The sequence below is a fragment of the Mobula birostris genome, chromosome 13, assembly GCF_030028105.1.
Source record: "Mobula birostris isolate sMobBir1 chromosome 13, sMobBir1.hap1, whole genome shotgun sequence".
Classification (NCBI taxonomy): domain Eukaryota; kingdom Metazoa; phylum Chordata; class Chondrichthyes; order Myliobatiformes; family Myliobatidae; genus Mobula; species Mobula birostris.
Window position 1 is genome coordinate 14,040,632 of NC_092382.1, and position 20,744 is coordinate 14,061,375.

Here is a 20,744-nt window from a genome sequence, read left to right on the forward strand (position 1 = left end):
TGCCTTATACAAATTGAACATCACATCCCAACTCCTATACTCAATGCTCTGATTAATAAAGGCCAGCAAACCAAAAGCTTTCTTCACCACCCTATCCACATGACATTCCATCTTCAGGGAACTACGCACCAATATTCCTGGATTCCTCTGTTCTACAGCATTCTTCAATGCCCTACCATTTACCATGTATGTCCTGTTTTGATTAGTTCTACCAAAATGTAGTACCTCACATTTTTCTGCATTAAACTCCATCTGCCATCTTTCAGCCCACTCTTCTAACTGTCCTAAATCTATCTGCAAGCATTGAAAACCTACCTCATCATCCACAACTCCACCTATCTTAGTATCATCTGCATACTTACTAATCCAATTTACCACCCCACCATCCAGATCATTAATATATATGACAAACAACATTGGACCCAGTACAGATCCCTGAGGCACACCACCAGTCACGGGCCTCCAACCTGACAAACAGTTATCCACCACTACTCTCTGGCGTCTCCCATCCAGCCACTGCTGAATCCATTTTACTACTTCCATATTAATGCCTAACAATTGAACCTTCCTAGCTAACCTTCCACGTGGAACTTTGTCAAAGGCCTTACTGAAGTCCATATAGACAACATCCACCATTTTACCCTTGTCAATTTTCTTAGTAACCTCATCAAAAAATTCAATAAGGTTTGTCAAACATGACCTTCCACGCACAAATCCATATTAACTGTTCCTAATCAGACCGTCTATCCAGATAATTATATATACCATCTCTAAGAATACTTTCCATCAATTTACCCACCACTGACGTCAAACTCACAGGCCGATAATTGCCAGGTTTACTCTTAGAACTTGAGAAACTCAGTTACAGAGAAAGGTTGAATAGGTTAGGACTTTATTCCCTGGAGCGTAGAAGAATGAGGGGAGATTTGATAGAGGTATATAAAATTATGATGGGTATAGATAGAGTGAATGCAAGCAGGCTTTTTCCACCGAGGCAAGGGGAGAAAACAACCAGAGGACATGGGTTAAGGGTGAGGGGGGAAAAGTTTAAAGGGAACATTGGGGGGGCTTCTTCACACAGAGAGTGGTGGGAGTATGGAATGAGCTGCCAGACGAGGTGGTAAATGCGGGTTCTTTTTTTAACATTTAAGAATAAATTGGAGAGATACATGGATGGGAGGTGTATGGAGGGGTATGGTCCGTGTGCAGGTCAGTGGGACTAGGCAGAAAATAGTTCGGCACAGCCAAGAAAGGCCAAATGGCCTGTTTCTGTACTGTAGTTTCTATGGTTCTATGGTTTTCTATGGTAACCCTTTTTAAACAATGGAACCACATTTAAACTTTTTAAACTTTTCCCCCTTCACCCTTAACCCATGTTCTCTGGGTTTTTTTTCCCTCCTCCAGCCTCAGTGGAAAAAGCCTGCTTGAATTCACTCTATCTATACCCACCATAATTTTATATACCTCTATCAAATCTCCCCTCATTCTTCTACGCTCCAGGGAATAAAGTCCTCACCTATTCAATCTTTCTCTGTAACTCAGTTTCTCAAGTCCAGGCAACATGCTTGTAAACCTTCTCTGCACTCTCTCAACTTTATTAATATCCTTCCTGTGATTTGGTAACCAAAACTGTACACAATACTCCAAATTCGGCCTCACCAATGCCTTATACAACCTCATCATAACATTCCAAGTCTTAAACTCAATACTTTGATATACAAGGGCGAATGTAGCAAAAACTCTCTTTACGACCCTATCTACCTGTGTCGCCACTTTTAGGGAATTTCTATCTGTATTCCCAGATCCTTCTGTTCTACTGCACTCCTCAGTGCCCTACCACTTACCTTGCATGTTCTACCTTGGTTAGTCCTTCCAAAGTGCAATACCTCACACTTATCTGCATTAAACTCCATCTGCCATTTTTCAGCCCATTTTTCCAGCTGGTCCAAATCCCTCTGCAAGCTTTGAAAACCTTCCTCACTGTCCACTACACTTCCAATCCTTGTATCATCAACAAATTTGCTGATCCAATTTACCACATTATCATCCAGATCATTGATATAGATGACAAATAACAATGGACCCAGCACTGATCCCTGTGGCACACCACTAGTCACAGGCCTCCACTCAGAGAAACAATCCTCTACTACGACTCTTTGGCTTCTTCCGTTGAGCCAATGTCTAATCCAAATTACCACCTCTCCATGTATACCGAGCGACTGAATTTTCCTAACTAACCTCCCATGTGCGACCTTGTCAACGGCCTTACTGAAGTCCTTGTAGACAGCATCCACTGCCTTCCCTTCATCCACTTTCCTGGTAGCCTCCTTGAAAAACTCCAATAGATTGGTCAAACATGACCTACCACACTCAAAGCCACGGTGACTCTACCTAATAAGTCCCTGTTTAACTAAATGCTTGTCGATTCTGTCTCTTAGTACTCCCTCCAATAACTTACCTACTTACCGGCCTATAATTTCCCAGATTACTTTTTGATCTTTTTTTAAACAACGGAACAAAATAAGCCATTCTCCAATCCTCTGGCACCTCACCCGTAGACACCGACATTTTAAATATATCTGCCAGGGCCCCTGCAATTTCAACACTAGTCTCCTTCAAGGTCCGAGGGAACACCCTGTCAGGTCCTGGGGATTTATCCACTTTAATTTGCCTCAAGATAGCAAGCACTTCCTCCTTTTCAATCTGTACAGTTTCCATGATCTCACTACTGATTTCCCTGAATTCCATAGACTTCATGCCAGTTTCCTTAGTAAATACAGATGCAAAAAAATACATTTAAGATCTCTCCCATTTCTTTTGGTTCCGCACATAGCCAACCACTCTGATATTCAAGAGGACCAATTTTATCCCTTACAATCCTTTTACTCTGAATATACCTGTAAAAACTCTTCGGATTATCCTTCACTTTGATTGCCAAGGCAACCTCATGTCTTCTTTTAGCCCTGTTGATTTCCTTTTTAAGTATTTTCTTGCACTTTTTATACTCCACAAGCACCTTATTTACTTCCTGTTTCCTATATATACGTAGAATAGTACAGCACAGTACAGGCCCTTCGGCGGACGGAACACATCACTTGTGACCACCTTTCAGGGCCCCAAACAGTCCTTCCTGGTGAGGCAACACTTCACTTTTGAGTCTGTTGGGGTCATCTATTGAATCCGGTGCTCCCGGTGAGGCCTCCTCTACATCGATGAAACCCGACGCAGATTGGGGGACCACTTCATCGAGTACCTCCGCTCCGTCCGCCACAACAGACAGGATCTCCCGGTAGTCACCCACTTCAACTCTGCTTCCATTCCCATTCAGATATGTCCATACACGGCCTCCTCTACTGCTACAATGAGGCTAAACTCAGGTTGGAGGAGCAGCACTTCATATACCGTCTAGGTAGTCTCCAGCCCCTTGGTTTGAACATAGAATTCTCCAACTTCCAGTAATTCCCTCCCCCTCCCTTCCTCTATCCCTATGTAACTCTGCCTCTCCCCCAGCTGCCTATCACCTCCGTCATGGTTCCGTCTCCTTCTACTACCCATTGTTTTCCTGCCCATCACCTCCCTGCTTCCCCTCCCCCACCCCTTTGTCTTTCAAATTCCTGGTTTTTCAACTGAACCTACCAGCCTTCTACTACCAACCCTCCTCCATCTTCTTTATAGGGCCTCTGTCCCTTCCCTCGTCAGTCCTGATAAAGGGTTCCGGCCCAAGACGTCAATTCATCGTTTCAACGGATGCTGCCCAACCTGCTGAGTTCCTCCAGCATGTTGTGAGTGTCAGTAGGATCTTTATTCTTTTTAAGAATTAGAGAAATAGAAGCTTCATAAAACGATTGTGGTAATTTACCTAATCTGATTGATTCTTTGAATATTCTAGACAACCAAGGAGAGAGAATAGTGGAAAATTTAAATTTTATTATTTGAAATTTTAATTTTAATTTTTATCCGATATTTATATCGTTGATTAAATTGTTATATTATACCCCTGTAGCTTCGGTTTGTACTAATAATCAAAGATCTCCCTTTCATCGTCTATCTCGGGGTACTAGGCAAGGATGCTCTCTAGTCCATTATGATTTAATATTGCCCTTGAACCTTTAGCAATTGGTATCCGAGACTCGCCCAACATTTTTGGTATTACCCGCGAAAATGAAATACATAAATTATCATTATATGCAGATGAGTTGTTATTATATATCTCTAATCCGGAGAAATCAATTCCTGTTATTTTATCTTTGTTGGCTCAATTTAGTAACTTTTCTGGTTATAAATTGAACCTTAATAAGAGTGAACTATTTCCCCTAAGTAAGCAGGTTCCTATTTATGGATGTTTGCCATTTAAATTGGTTATTGACTCTTTTATATATTTAGGGGTTAAAATCACAAAAAGGCATGAAGATTTATTTAAAGTTTTTTTTTTACCTTTAATTAATCAGATTAAACTTTTGTTTACTAACTGATCAGTCGGATCAATGCTATCAAGATGATTATTTTGCCTAAATTTTTATATGTATTTCAATTGGTACCAATTTTTATTCCAAAATCTTTCTTTGATAATATTCATTCAAAAATTTCCTCATATATATGGTAGAACAAAAACCCACCAATGGGAATAGCACAGGTCCTGAATCCTCTGTTGACAGCGGTGGGGTAGGGTCTGGTCACGTGATTAGTAGCCCAGCCGTTAAACTGATAAAGCTCGAGCTCTCCAGCGCCTGGGTGACATAAGACATGTGAGAGCAGATGTGCTTGAAATGGGGGAGATGCATTTGAGAGCAGAGTTGCTAGTGGAGGAAGGGTAGCCCCTCTCACTCCATCCTCCCACTGCCCCACTAGGAATAGGGTTCCCCTGGTCCTCACCTACCACCCCACCAGCCTCCGGGTCCAGCATATTATAATCCGTAACTTCCGCCACCTCCAACGGGATCCCACCACTAAGCACATCTTTCCCTCCCCCCCCCTCTCTCTGCTTTCCACAGGGATCGCTCCCTACACGACTCCCTTGTCCATTCGTCCCCCCCCATCCCCACTGATCTCCCTCCTGGCACTTATCCGTGTAAGCAGAACAAGTGCTACACATGCCCTTACACTTCCTCCCTTACCACTATTCAGGGCACCAGACAGTCCTTCCAGGTGAGGCGACACTTCACCTGTGAGTCGGCTGGGGTGATATACTGCGTCCGGTGCTCCCGGTGTGGCCTTTTATATATTGGCGAGACCCGATGCAGACTGGGAGACCGCTTTGCTGAACACCTACTCTCTGTCCGCCAGCGAAAGCAGGATCTCTCAGTGGCCACCCATTTTAATTCCACATCCCATTCCCATTCTGACATGTCCATCCATGGCCTCCTCTACTGTAAAGATGAAGCCACACTCAGGTTGGAGGAACAACACCTTATATTCCGTCTGGGCAGCCTCCAACCTGAGAGCATGAACATCGACTTCTCTAACTTCCGCTAATGCCCCACCTCCCCCTCGTACCCCATCCGTTTTTTTATTTTTATACACACATTCTTTCTCTCACTCTCCTTTTTCTTCCTCTGTCCCTCTGACTATACCCCTTGCCCATCCCTTCCCCCCACGCTTGTCTTTCTCCCCAGATCTCCTGTCCCATGATCCTCTCATATCCCCTGTGCCAATCACCTATCCAGCTCTTGGCTCCATCCCTCCCCCCCCCCCCCCCCCGCTGTCTTCTCCTATCATTTTGGATCTCCCCCTCCCCCTCTCACTTTCAAATCCATTACTCACTCTTCCTTCAGTTAGTCCTGACGAAGGGTCTCGGCCCGAAACGTCGACTGTACCTCTTCCTAGAGATTCTGCCTGGCCTGCTGCGTTTACCAGCAACTTTGATGTGTGTTGCTTGAATTTCCAGCATCTGCAGATTTCCTCGTGTGTGCATTTTTTTTTAGTTTAGTTGATTAATTCTGTTTAGATTAGTTTTTTTGGGGTTTTTTTTTCCTTTTTTATGTTTTTTTAGATTTTTTCTTTGTTTTATATGATTCATTTGTATCCTATACGATTGGGAGTTTTATTATTTAAGTATTATCTGGCTTTATAATCACATGCTAATTACAACAATATATTCCCAATAACTTTGTACTACTATTATGTTATGTTTATTTTTATGAAACTAATAAAAAGATTGAAAAGGAAAGAAAGGAAATGGAACTGATGCTTGCTGAAACCTTTCATGGCGCCGTAATTCCCCATAACTCCCTGCGCCCAAAACTTCGCCGTCGTCGAAGCACAGATCAAATGCGCAGGCGTCAGTATTGTGACGTTGCCGAATATCACGCATGCGCGCAGTACACGGTAGGCCTCAGCAGCCCGATAGCAGGTAAGAACGAGTCTCCAGGGTGCTGGGGAAAGGTGAGGGTTGGGGTGCGGGGGGAGACATGGAAAGGGGAGAGCGGAGGGGGAGGGACAATTGCTGTGACTCCGGACACCATGACCCGCAATCCCGGGACAGTCCTGCTCTCTTCCCTCTCTCTCAGCCCCACCATCCGTACACGGGCCCCGGGGAACTTCCGGCTGATGAGGGAATGGGAACCGATGGGTCTCTCAGACAGAGCTGAGCTCCAGCTGTCTAAATGCAAGGATCGGGAACTCGGAGAAAGGGAACAAAATCTTTTACATCAGCTGTTGTGAAAATCACCTTTGTTCTGCCTCCAGTCACAAACAAGAGAAAATCTGCAGAGAGGGCACAGTTTTAAGGTGCTTGGAAGCAGGTACGAAGGAGATGTCGGGGTGTTGTGTTCTTTATACGTACCGTGGGTTACTGATAACAAACCATATTCTGCAGAATTGAACTTGTATTTAACAGCAACAAAACCACGTTTTACACTGTCATGCTTCTCGATCATTCTTCATTTCTGCTCATGTTGGAAACTCTGTCCAGTCACGTCCTGACACGTGACATCACCACAAGGGGTGAGTTTTTTACACAGAGTGGTGAGTTCGTGGAATGGGCTGCCGGCCACTGTGATGAAGCCGGACATAACAGGGTCTTTTAAAAGGCTCCTGGATAGGTACATGGTGCGTAGAAAAATACAGGGCTATGGGGAACTCCAGGTAATTTCTAAAGTAGTGTTCGGCACAGCATTGTGGGCCAAGGGGCCTGTATTGTGCTGTATTGTATTGTGTTGTATAAATGGGGAAGTCACTTACCCATGACCTCTGGTTGTCGTCCCACCCAACATCAGTGGAAAAAGCTGCTTGCATTTACCCCATCGATACCCTCATACCTTTTTAAACTTCCAACAAATCATCAAAGCAATGTATAATATCCTTGTTTATGCTTAGAGCCTTTTTTGGATGGATAAGATGATGAGGGGCATTGATCGTGTGGATAGCCAGAGGTTTTTCCCCATGGCTGAAATGGCTAACACGAGGGGCATAGTTTTAAGGTGCTCGGAAATAGATACCGAGGGGATGTCAGGGGTAAGTTTTCTTACACAGAGAGTGATGGGTGTGTGGAATGCACTGCCAGCAGCGGTGGTCGAGCCAGATACAATAGGGTATTTTAACATCCTCTTAGAAAGGGACATGGAGCTTAGAAAAATAGAGGTCTATGTGCTAGGGAAATTCCAGGCAGTTTCTAGAGTAAGTTTCATGGTTGGCACAACATTGTGGGCTGAATGGCCTGGAATATGCTGTAGATTTCTATGTTCTATGTTGAACAGTGAAATAACTTTGGCTATCCTACAATCCTCTGATAATCCACCGTCACTAAGGATGATTTAATTCTCTCTGCTAGGGCCCTGACAATTCCTGCACTTGCCTCCCGTAGTGTCTGAGGGAGCACCTTATCATGCCCTGGAGATTTCTCCACCCTAATCTGCCTCAGGATAGCAAACATCTCCTCTTCTTTACCAGGGTCTCAATATCCCTTGAAAACCAAGGTTCCCTACAGTTTCTGTCTTTACCTTTTATTCTGACAAGCACATACCTGTTTTGTTCTATCAGAATTTTGCTTTGAAGGCCTCCCATTTACCAAGCACAACTTTGCCAGAAAGCAGCCTGTCCTAGTCCACAGTGGCCAGATCCTAGTATCTTAATTCCAGGTGTTATTCTATGCCCTGAACACATCTGCCTTTACTATGCTACTCCCTGTATTGAAATATACAGGATTGAGCATATTCACTGCACCATGCTTAACTTTTTCATTCCTGTCTTTGTCTGAGGTCTGAACAACAACTGTCTCCACAACCCCTCCACTATCTGTTCTGTTATTCAGGCTCCCATTCCCCCTGCATCTTTAGTTTAACCCCCCTTACCCCCACCCCACACCATGCAGCTCTATCAGCCCTTTATACTTCATCTCCCAGATCAATAAAAAGGAGGTGCATACCAGGTACAGGCAGATAAGAACAAATGGGGTACTTATGAAATACAGGAAATTCAAGTGAACACTTATGAAAGAAATAAAAGAAGGCATGAGGTTGCCCCAGCAGACAAAGTGAAGGAAAATGCTCGTGGATTCTGCAGATATGTTCAGAGCAAAAAGATTGCAAGGGAAAAAAAAACTAATCCTCTGCAAGATCAGAATGGTAATCCATATGAGGAGACAAAATAGATGTGGGAGATTTTTTTCTGCAACCGTATTTACACAGGAGATGGACACAGTCTATAGAAGTGAGGCAAAGCAGCATCAACTTCATGGATCCTGTACAGATTACAGAGTTGGAGGTGTTTGCTGTCTTAAGGCAAATTAGCGTGGATAAATACCCAGGGCCTGACAAGTTGTTCCCTGGGACTCTGCGGCTGACAACTGCAGAAATTGTCGGGGCCCAAGCACAGATATTTAAATGATCTTTAGAGACAGGTGAGGTACTGGAGGATTGGAGGGCAGCCAATGTTGTTCCACTGTTCAAGAAAGGCTCTAAAAATAAACTAGAAAATTATACATTGGTGAGCTTGACATCAGTAGTGGGAAAGTTATTGGAACGTGTGTGCAGGAACTGGAGATATGCTGTAAGTATTTGGATAGGTGGGGACTGATAAAGGATAGACATCAGGGCTTTGTCCATGGTAGGTCATGTCTAACCAATCTTGTACTCTCGAGGAAGTTATCAGGCAAGGCAGTGGATGTTGTCTACATGGACTTTAGCAAGGCACTTGACAAAGTCTCATATGGGAGATTGGTCAAGAAGATTTAGTCATTCAGCATTCAAGATGAGATAGTAAATTGGATGAGACACTGTCTTTGGGAGAAGCCAGTGTGTGGTAGCAGATGGTTGCCTCTCTGACTGAAGGCCTGTGACTAGTGGTGTGCCACAGGGATCAGTGCTGGATCTGTTATTGTTTGTCATCTATATCAGTAATCTGGATGATAGTGTGGTTAACTGGATCAGCAAATTTGTGGATGACACTAAGATTGGTGGTGTAGTGAACAGTGAGGAAGACTATCATGGCTTGCAGTGCAATCTGGATCAAATGGAAAAATGGTTTGAGAAATGGAAAATGGAATTTAATGCAGACAAGTGTGAGTTGTTGCACTTTGGTATGACGTACCAAGGGAGGTCTTTCACCGTGACTGGTAGGGCACTGAGGAGTGTTGTAGAAGAAAGGGATCTGGGAATACAAGTCCTTAATTCACTGATGTTGGGGGAGTCGAGAACCAGAGGCCACAATTTGAGAATAAGGGGTAGGTCATTTAGAATGGAGTTGGGGGAAAACTTTTCCACCCAGAAATTTGTGGATCTGTGGAATGCAGTGGAGGCCAATTCTCTGAATGCTTTCAAGAAAACAGGAGATTTCTTCATGATAGCAGAGTCAAGATATATGGGGAGAAGGCAGGAACGGGGTACTGATTGTGGATGATCAGCCATGATCACAGTGAATGGCAGTACTGGCTTGAAGGGCCAAATGGCCTACTCCTGCACCTATTGTCTATTGAAAATGGTGTCATGGATGTGACGGAAAGAAAGACTTTGGCCCATTGGCCTTCATGAACCAAAGTACTGACAACAATAGATAGATGTTATCTTGACTTGTGGAAGACATTGGTGAGGCCCAATTTGGAGTATTGTGTACAGTTTTGGTCACCTACCTACATGAACATTGTAAAAGAGGTTGAAAGAGTTCAGAGAAAATTCACAACAATGTTGCCAGGTCTGGAGGACTTGGGTTATTAGGAAAGATTGAACAGGTCAGGACTTTATTCCTTGGAACATAAAAGATTGAGGGGAGATTTGATGGAGGTATACCACTATTATGAGGGGTATAGATAGGGTAAATGCAAGCTGGCTTTTACCACTGAGATGGGGTGGGACGACAACCAGAGACCATGGGTTAAGGGTAAAAGGTGAAACGTTAAGGAGAACATGAGGGGAAACTTCTTCACACAGACGGTCATCTGGGTGTGGAATGAGCAGCCAGCACAAGTGGTGCATGCGAGCTCAATTTCAACATTTAAGAGGTTTGTATAGGTACCTGGATGGTAGGGGTATGGGAGTGGGTAGTTTAAATAGTTCAGCACAAACCAGGTGGCCCAAAGGGCCTGTTTCTGTGTTGTAATTTTCGATGACTGTGACAAGAACCTGAAATAATACAAAAATTCCCTCTAAGTTCTTTTAACAGCTGTGCAGACCAACCATTCATCTCAGCAGGAATTTTGTATATGGTGTTAAAACTCTGGCACTTTTAAGTTAATAATACATAAAAGAAAATCCCAGATGCATGACAAGAAAGACAATTTGCCTGATACTGTTTCAGTTACTGTGGGGCCAGGCACCCATGCTGCTCAGCAGGAACAGGGAATAATACCAATGGAGAGAGTCAAACTGAGCCAAGTCACAGATTGGAGATGGCAGAAATGCCCCATTCTTATAGAGACAGGAACAGCATCAAGGAATTGATGGTCATTCCAGATACCAGTACTGTGCCTCGTTAGAAGATGATTTCTCTCTCCAACTTGGGTTGAACCTCACTGTAACAGTGTGATACCAGATCAAACCTTGACAACTCAAGTAATCTCATCTGAAATTTAGTCCTAACCCAGTGATGGATTTTGTAAATCTTTTTACAGGTTAAAAACGAGAAGGAATTTAGCTCCTAGGATCTCAAACACGGCACGCCAGTTTTGCTGTCTCTGTCCAGATGTTTGAGAAGTGGAGCAAGGATTTCAATCAACCACCCTTCCTGCTCAGACTGTGGGGAGGGATTCACTCGGTCATCTCAATTGAAGGTACATCAACAAGTTCACACCAGACAAGGCCATTCATCTGATCTGTGTGTGAGAAGGGATTCAGTCGGTCATCCCACCTGTGGACACACCAGGCAACTCACACTGGGCAGAGGCTGGTCATCTGCTGAATTTGTGGGGAAGGATTCACTCGGTCATCTGACCTAATGGCTCACCAGCGGGTTCACACTGGGGAGAAGCCGTTCACCTGCTCAGTCTGTGGGAAGAGATTCACTGATTCATCCTCCCTACAGAGACATCAGCGAATTCACACTGGGGAGAAGCCATTCACCTGCTCAGTCTGTGGGAAGAGATTCAATGAGTCATCCAACCTACAGAGTCATCAGCGAGTTCACACTGGGGAGAAGCCGTTCACCTGCTCAGTCTGTGGGAAGAGATTCACTAATTCATCCACCCTACAGAGACATCAGCGAGTTCACACTGGGGAGAAGCCGTTCACCTGCTCAGTCTGTGGGAAGAGATTAGCTGATCAATCCAGCCTACAGAAACATCAGCGAGTTCACACTGGGGAGAAGCCGTTCACCTGCTCAGTCTGTGGAAAGAGATTCACTGAGTCATCCAGCCTACAGAGACATCAGCGAGTCCACACTGGGGAGAAGCCATTCACCTGCTCAGTCTGTGGGAAGAGATTCACTGGGTCATCCAACCTACAGAGTCATCAGCGAGTTCACACTGGGGAGAAGCCATTCACCTGCTCAGAATGTGGGAAGGGATTCACTCAGTCATCCAACCTACAGAGTCATCAGCGAGTTCACACTGGGGAGAAGCCGTTCACCTGTTCAGAATGTGGGAAGGGATTCACTCGGTTATCCAGCCTACAGAGTCATCAGCGAGTTCACACTGGGGAGAAGCCGTTCACCTGCTCAGAATGTGGGAAGAGATTCACTGATTCATCCAGCCTACAGAATCATCAGCGAGTTCACACTGGGGAGAAGCCGTTCACCTGCTCAGACTGTGGGAAGAGATTCACTCAGTCATCCCACCTACAGAGTCATCAGCGAGTTCACACTGGGGAGAAGCCATTCACCTGCTTAGAATGTGGGAAAGGATTCACTCAGTCATCCAGACTGCTGGCACACCAGTCAGTTCACAGTGGGGAGTGGCCGTTCACCTGCTCAGACTGTGGGAAGGGATTCACTTGCTCGTCTAAGCTAATGGCTCACCAGCGAGTTCACACTGGAGAGATGCTGTTCACCTGCTCAGTCTCTGAGAAGAGATTCACTGAGTCATCCAATCTAGTGGCACATCAGCGAGTTCACACCGGGGAGAAGCCGTTCACCTGCTCAGTCTGTGGGAAGAGATTCACTCAGTCGTCCCCCCTGCAGAGTCATGAGCGAGTTCACACTGGGGAGAGGCCATTCACCTGCTCAGTTTGTGGGAAGAGATTCACTCACTCATCCACCCTACAGAATCATCAGCGAGTTCACACTGGGGAGAAACCATTCACCTGCTTAGTCTGTGGGAAAAGATTCACTCAGTTATCCACCCTACAGAAACATCAGCGAGTTCACACTGGGGAGAAGCCGTTCACCTGCTCAGTCTGCGGGAAGAGATTCACTCAGTCATCCAACCTACAGAGTCATCAGCGAGTTCACACTGGGGAGAAGCCATTCACTAGCTCAGAATGTGGGAAAGGATTCACTCAGTCATCCAAACTGCTGGCACACCAGTCAGTTCACAATGGGGAACGGCCATTGTTATGAATCCCTAGATTTCGTTTGCTGTGGACTGTCATCTTGAGAGAGAGAGAGATTAAGAATGGAAATCAGTCTGACTTGCAGCTTGTTTACATCACTCACAGCTTGTTTAGTTTTAACCAAGGACACAGGCACTCAGAGTCAGACAGAAATGAAGGAGGACAAATGGAAGGTTCGAAACAAGGGAACTAGTGGCCAAAGGTCACTGTTTCAAACTTTCCTATGCCCACAAAGGTGGGTTAATTATCGATTCAGCATACATTGAATGTGTGGTTGTCACCTCATTTGATCCATAGGAGTGGATCGGATTTGGGGTATCCTGTGAAGGCCACTTATGTGTTAACCCTTGCCTGGGTGTGGTGTGGAAATTCACTTGAAGACGATACCCCTTGTGAAAAGTCACTTTCGGTGATAATTTGTATGTGGATTTGGAACAACGATGGATAAAATCTACAGCGACTGTTCTCTCGTTTTACCACCATGTATGCTGTGGAATTCAACGTTATTGCCTTCTCTCGACATTTACCCTGGATTACAAATATCTCTCTCTCCTCAACTATTCTGTGGTTGAACTGAACTTTCATAGCTTACCATCTCAAGACTCCAAGCCTTGTTTCCCCTGAGCTCAGTAGTTTGGGAGTTATATTTACCCACATTTATACACATAACACTGTTAACTTTTGTTTATCTTGCTTAAGTTACTATATTGTTTGTAGGTACTAATAAAGATAGTGGATTTAACATCAAAAACAGACTCTAGGTGTAGTCTATTGCTGCTGACTCATTTCTAAAGTGTTACGGGGACAAAATTGGGACTTGCATCCGGGATAGGAAAAGATTTGGAGGTGTATTGATTAATTATCGATTTCACTGGAGAAATCCCTTTTGATTTATTTGTGTGTGGAAAATCAGCAGCAATGGATGTTGATAGATTTCTGGAAGCGCCAACCTCTAAGGCACTGAAGGACACCAGAAGTATTGAGTTGTTGAGTATTGTTAAATGGTTAAAACTTGCTAAGGTGAAATCGACAATGAGGAGGTCACAGATGCAGAGGATAATAGCTGAACATTATGTATCTGAGGGTGTGTTTAAAGTGGAGGAGTTGGAGGTGTTTCCTGAAAGTAAACCTAGTGAGCTTGGCCTCCCGTACAAGTTAGAAAAATTCAAGATGGAGGCTGTGGAAAGGCAGAGGCAGGTTGAGGCTAGAGAGGCAGGAAAACAGAGAGAAGAGGCAGAAAAACAGGGAGGAAGCAGAAAGACAGTGGCTGTTTGAACTGGAAAAGATAGAGAGATTGCAGCAAAGGGGTCTAGCATTAGACTCTGGTGATAAATTTGAGGGCAGTCAGGATGTTAAATTGGTACCTCCATTTGACGATGCAGAGGTTGATAAATACTTTCAGCATTTTGATAAGGTTGCTCAGAGTTTAAAGTGCCCAAAAGGGGGTTGGCCTATTCTCTTACAAAGTGTAACTAAGGGGAAGGCTCAGCAAGCCTATTCTGCTTTGACAGTTGATGAAGCAGCTGATTATGACATAGTGAAACAGGCTGTGCTCAAGGCTTACGAGTTGGTCCCAGAAGCATACAGGCAAAAGTTTAGAAATTTGAGGAAACCTGTGAACCAGACTTATATGGTATTTGCTTATGAGAAAATTGTGTGTTTTGACCGCTGGTGCACATATAAAAATGTAAATGATGATTTTAACAGCTTGAAAGAGTTGGTTTTAATTGAAGAATTCAAAAGGTGCATCCTTGATTTAGATGAAAAGGACACTGCCACTTTGCAGGAGTCTGCTAGATTAGCAGATGAGTTTGCTTTAACCCACAAGGTTATGTTTACCCCGAGTAAGAGTTTCCAAAAGAGTAGCAGGGATAACCAGGGTAAACCAGAAATTAAAGCTGGGACGAGTGACAAGAGTAAGGATGAAGAGAAGCAGTTGAAGGAGAAATATTCTGGTCTCTCTTGTTACTATTGTAAGAAAGCTGGTCATATGGTGGCTAATTGTTCTGTCCTGAAGAAGAAAAAGGAAAAGGAGGCAGTCCCACATGCCTGTGATCAGTATGTTGAAGCACCTATAAACCCACAGGGTTCTGAACATTCTGTTGAGGCTCAGTTAAGGACTGAGAGGTCTGACTGAGTTAAGAAGGGATTCGATCACTTTATGTCAGGTGGGTTTGTATTAGTAATGGAAGGGTCAACCCCGGTACCAGTGAAAATTCTTTGAGGTACTAGGGCTTCTCAGTCACTTATATTAGACAGCATTCTAAAGTTTGGTGATGAGACTGACATTGGTGAGGTAAATCTTATTAAAGGCATTGGGGGCAGCATTGTTTCTGTGCCATTGCACAAGGTAACTTTACAGTCAGGGTTGGTTTCGGGACCTGTTAAGATCGGATTATGCTCCAGTTTACCGGTGGACGATGTTACTTTGCTGTCAGGGAATGACCTGGCAGATGGTAATGTTGTTCCTGCAGTGCAGTCGACAACTAAGCCAACCACTGACGACCCACAGATGGATTTTAACATTTATCCTTCCTGCATAGTAACTCGAAGTACGGCGAAAAAGTCTGCTAATGCAGACGGTTCTGTGCAGCACGATTCTGATACCCAAGATAGCCAAAATTGGGATTCAGGTTATGATGACTTGTCAGGGAATTTTCTGCCTTCATTGTTTCAACAGGATTCAGGTAGTAAGTCTGATGAGAAAGATTTATCCCTGTCTAGGAAGGAGTTTATAGCAGAACAGAACCGAGACCCTGAGATTGAAGCTTTATAAGAAACATCTTTCTCAGATGATGAAATTAAGAAAATGTCAGTAGGGTATTATCTCAAGGATGGAGTGTTAATGAGGAAGTGGAGGCCACCTGCTATACCTGCGAGTGAGGAATGGACAATTATTCACCAAGTTGTAGTTCCTAAAGTTTAATGGACTGAAATTTTAACTTTGGCTCACAGTATGCCCTTAGGTGGCCATTTTGAGTGAATAAAACTGTAAACAGGATTATAAAGGAATTTTACTGGCCTAATTTGAGGAAAGGTGTTGTGACCTTTTGCAGAACCTGTCACACTTGTCAAGTTGTGGGTAAACCTAATCAGGTCACCCCAGTGACCCCACTCCGGCCTATACCTGCATTCGGAGAACCCTGTTCCAAAGTTATAGTGGATTGTGCTGGCCCATTACCAAAGACTAAAGCTGTCCATCAGTATTTGCTAACTATTATGTATACCGCATCCAGATTCCCAGAGGCAATACCTCTCAGAAATATTAAACCTAAAACTGTGGCGAAGGCTCTTAACAAGTTTTTTACTTTATTTGGTTTGCCTAAAGAAATCCAGTCTGATCAAGGAAGTAATTTTACATCTGGATTATTCTAGCAGGTAGTTTATGAACTGGGAACTAAATAAATTACATCCTCTGCGTACCATCTGGAATCACAAAGGGCTTTAGAAAGATTTAATTCTACCCTCAAAACAATGATTAAGACATACTGTGTTGAAAATGGAAAAGACTGGGATGAAGGAATACATTTGCTTTTGTTAACTGTAAAGGCTGATTTATACTTGTGCATTGGGGATACGCCATATCCTACACCGTAGGCCCGATTTAATTTTTGCGTAGCCCTACACCGTAGCGAGTATGCGTAGTTGTGTCTGCATCACTCTGCACTTCACCACCAAAACGCAAGTTGGCGGTGGGGTTTCTCTGACACTGTTGAGCTTCTTCGTGAGAGACATGGATGAGGAAATGCATTTCCAATATCTTCAGATGTCGGCAGGTAGGTTTGACGAGTTGGTTCATTGTCTCCAACCATTTATTTTGCATCAGTGTACAGACATGGCAGAGAAAAGCAACCGGAAATGCGATGCTACCAAGCGTACCAATCACAGTTGTTGCGGTCTGCGTCGCCGCGACGCGTGAGTTACTTTTTAGAGGAGGTGCACGTCACTCTACGGCGTAAGGTACACCGTGGGTATGGCGTAGGGTACATAGTGCCTATGGCGTACACTTGACGCACAAGTATAAATCAGGCTTAAGAGAGTTGGTACAGGAGTCACTGGGCTTTACTCCATTTGAACTTGTATTTGGTCATGGAGTGAGGGGACCTTTGACCTTGTTAAAGGAACAGTGGATTGATGGGGATGTACATGTTAACTTGTTAGACTATGTTTTGAAGTTCAAAAATAAACTATACCAAGCCTGTCGTCTAGCGAGACAAAACTTGAAGATTTCTCAAAGCAAAATGAAGTGTTGGTTTGATAAGCGGACCAAAACAAAAGAAAATACAAGGTAAGGGATAATGTGCTTGCCTTATCTCCAATGTTGACGAATCCACTTCAGGCGAAATTCAACGGACTGTATGAAATAGTCTCTCAAATTAATAATGTGAATTATGTTATTAAAACACATGACTGACGTAAACTAACACAGGTGGTACACATCAATATGATAATGCCTTATTCAGACAAGCAGGCACCATCGGTGAGTGTTGTCAAACATATAAATCTGACAACCCTGAGAATGAAACAATTGACTCGTCGGAGACTTTTCACAAGCCAAACATGGTCCTGGTTAGACTAATGAACTCGGTTGTTCTCAAAAACATTGACAACAAGTTGGCTCATCTGCAGCCAAGGCAACAACAACAGCTGAAGGAATTAATTCAGAAGTTTAAAGATTTATTTCCTGATGCTCCCAAGCAAACCACAGTCGCAGTACATGACGTAGATATTGGTCAAGCCAAACCGATTAAACAACACCCATATCACATGAATGTAGAAAGGTGTAAATTGGCTGAGCAGGAAATTGAATATATGCTGGAAAATAGTATTATTAGGCCTTCAACATCAGATTGGAGCTCACCCTGCGTTATTGTGCCCAAACCTGATGGTAGTGTTAGATTTTGCACTGATTATAGGAAGGTAAATGCAGTAACAAAAACAGATGCCTATCCTATTCCTAGGGTGGATGATTGCATCGATAAGGTTGGAAAAGGTAGTTTCTTACAAAGATTGATCTGTTGAAAGGGTATTGGTGTGTTCCATTGATGGACTGAGGTAGAGAAATTTCTGCATTTGTTACACCTTCTGGGTTGTATGAATACAATGTTTTGCTGTTTGGAATGAAATATGCTCCAGGAACATTCCGGAGAATGATTGATTCTGTAATTCAAGGGTTAGGACACACAGATGCCTATATTGATGACTGAGTCACAGGGAGTGACACTTGGGAAGAGCATAACTCTGTAGTAGAAAAGCTGTTTGACAGGCTTTCCAGGGCCAACCTTACAGCTGACTTAGCTAAGAGTGAATTTGGCCATGCCACTGTGATCTGTCTTGGCTGTGTTGTAGGTCAAGGCAAGTTGGCTCCTGTGCAGGCAAAATCCAGGCCATTTCTGAAGTTCCTATTCCGACTGTGTGATGAAGGCCCGTCACTGATTACAGACGTCTCATGGCACACTTAGTAAAACACTCAAAGGGTCATCCACACACATTATTCCCTCTGTTATTGTGGTGAGTGCACATGTCACAATAAATCAACAGTCACAATTTTACACTCATCCCCAGCAGTAATAGGTATGAAAAAAAGAAACACACTATGTCACAGTTTTATTATCTCAGGTCAATTTATTCATAGTCATCTTTCCAATAAGTGTTTTGCCGAAGTGTCATGATAATCTGACGTCTCTCTCCTCCACAGTCACTGGGTCTGAAACAGAGCTGCTGCATAGAGCTGTCTTATATAGAGGCAGCAGCAACCTGCACAGGTGTGCCGATGGTGGAGGATACCATCTTTACCTGGGACAAGGGTTATGTTACCTAATTACTCATCTTGTGGTAAAGTTTTGGGGTTTATACAAGTTATTTAACCTGGAAATGGTGAATCCTGTGATGAAGTCTATGTGTTTATTGTGAGAACTGGTGGTAGAGTTTCAGATTGTGTGAAATGGAAGATAATTGAGTTAATTAGCTTTTGGTTAGTCTGGGGGGATTGGCTTAGCAGTTATAAGCCTCGAGTTACCAAGGCTTTGGGTTCTTTTTTGTCTAGTCTGAGGGTGGCTGTTAACCAGACAGGTGACAATTGCAAGCTGTGTGTGTGTGTGTGTGTGTGTGTATATGTATATATATATATATATATATATATATATATATATATATAGTTTTTTTAAATTTCTTGTTTTGATGTGGACATCCAAGTTTTTCTTTTTCCACTATTTTTGTAAATAAAAGCACCTCAATCTATTTTTGCCACTCAAGCCATCTTGTTATTTTTCTTAGACAGTTGACCCACAGTTTTTGTAACAGACTGGTAAGAAGGCTCTTAGAAGGTTTCTGGGAATGGTTGGATATTATCGTTAGTTCTGTAAGAACTTTGCTGATATCGCTCTTCTTCTGACTAATCTCCTGAAGAAGGGTGAGAAGTTTGTTTGGACTGAGCCTTGTCAGGAAGCATTTGATCGATTGAAAGTTATTATTTGGGATGAGGCCAATCAATGTAGTGTCATCAGGAAATTTAATGAACAGATTGGAGCTGTGGGTGGCGACACAAGTCATGGGTGCACAGAGAGTAAAGGAGGGGGCCAAGGAGACAACCCAGCAGGGCATGTGTGCTGAGGGTAAGAGAGACAGAGGTGAGGGAGCCCACTCTTACCACCTGCCGGTGATCTGACAGGAAGTCCAGGATCCAGCTACACAAGGCGGGGGAAGGCCGAGGTCTCTGAGCTTCTTGTCGATACTTCACGCTTTCATATGGCTAAAGCTCTGCCCATGACTGCAAGAAACTGCAGGGAACTTTGGTCTCATCTGGAAACATCATAGAAACAAGCCTCCCCTCTGTGGACTCTTCCTACACTTACCCTGCCTCGGAAAAGCAGGCCGTGTACTCAAAAATGCCCACAACTTTGGATATTATTGCTGCAACCCAATCCCCCATCGGGGAAGAGATACAAAAGCCTTAAAGTGCGTACCACCGGGCTCATGGACAGCTTCCTGTCTGCAGTTGTAAGCCAAATTAATGGTCTCCAGTCCAATAAAATGGACTCGACCTCACAATGTAACTCGACGTGACCCTGCCCCATATGTCTATCTGCACTGCACTTTCTCTGCAGCCATAATGCTTTGTTACAGTTATTGTTTTGTCGTATATCAGCTCAATGTACTGTTGTAATGTATTGATCTGTGTGGATGGTACGTCAGGCAAGATTTTCACTGTAGCTCAGTACGTGATAAGAATAAACAAATTCCCCCTTTTAATCTTGTGGAAATATTAGATAGACTGAGCTTCTGCTTTGGAACCACAGAGGGAAACTTAACACAACTGAGGAACACAAATAAATAGAAAAGGCTTCAATCTCGCATTACGATCTGCAGTAACTGGGATCAGGTGACCGCTGGTGGGTCTCCCAGACCAATTATCAGAATCAGGTTTAATAGCACCGGCAGATGTCATGTAATTTGTTGTCTCTGCGGCAGCAATAGAACCTAATTCATAACAATAGATTTTAAAAATTGTGATTTAAAATAAGAATATACATATTAAATAGTTAAATTATATAAGTAGTACAAAACAAAAAATTTAAAAATGTAATACTGTAAACTATTTTAATTGTGTGGAACTATTTGACTGAATGGGTTGTTGCTTTGGAAATTCTGGAGTGAAGCTGAACTAAACTGTACTAAAGTATAACTAAACTTATGAAAAGCTCAGATAAATACAAAAGGCTAAGTTCTCACATAAATGGGTCATATAGCCAGAAACATTGGCTGCTCTTCAGCAGGTAAAAACAGTGGAATGAGGCCTAATCCCAGGCCTCAGTCCAGTGGTTATGGTTT

General features: G+C 43.5%; 1 protein-coding gene across 1 annotated transcript; it reads left to right on the forward strand.

Moving 5' to 3' along the window:
• Positions 1 to 6,300: 6,300 nt before the first annotated feature.
• Positions 6,301 to 13,963, forward strand: LOC140207481 (uncharacterized). Its single transcript, XM_072275998.1, has 2 exons — positions 6,301 to 6,349; positions 11,042 to 13,963. The coding sequence occupies exon 2, from the start codon at positions 11,365 to 11,367 to the stop codon at positions 12,919 to 12,921; it is 1,557 nt and encodes a 518-aa protein (XP_072132099.1). The 5' UTR covers positions 6,301 to 6,349; positions 11,042 to 11,364; the 3' UTR covers positions 12,922 to 13,963.
• The last annotated feature ends 6,781 nt before the right edge of the window (positions 13,964 to 20,744 follow it).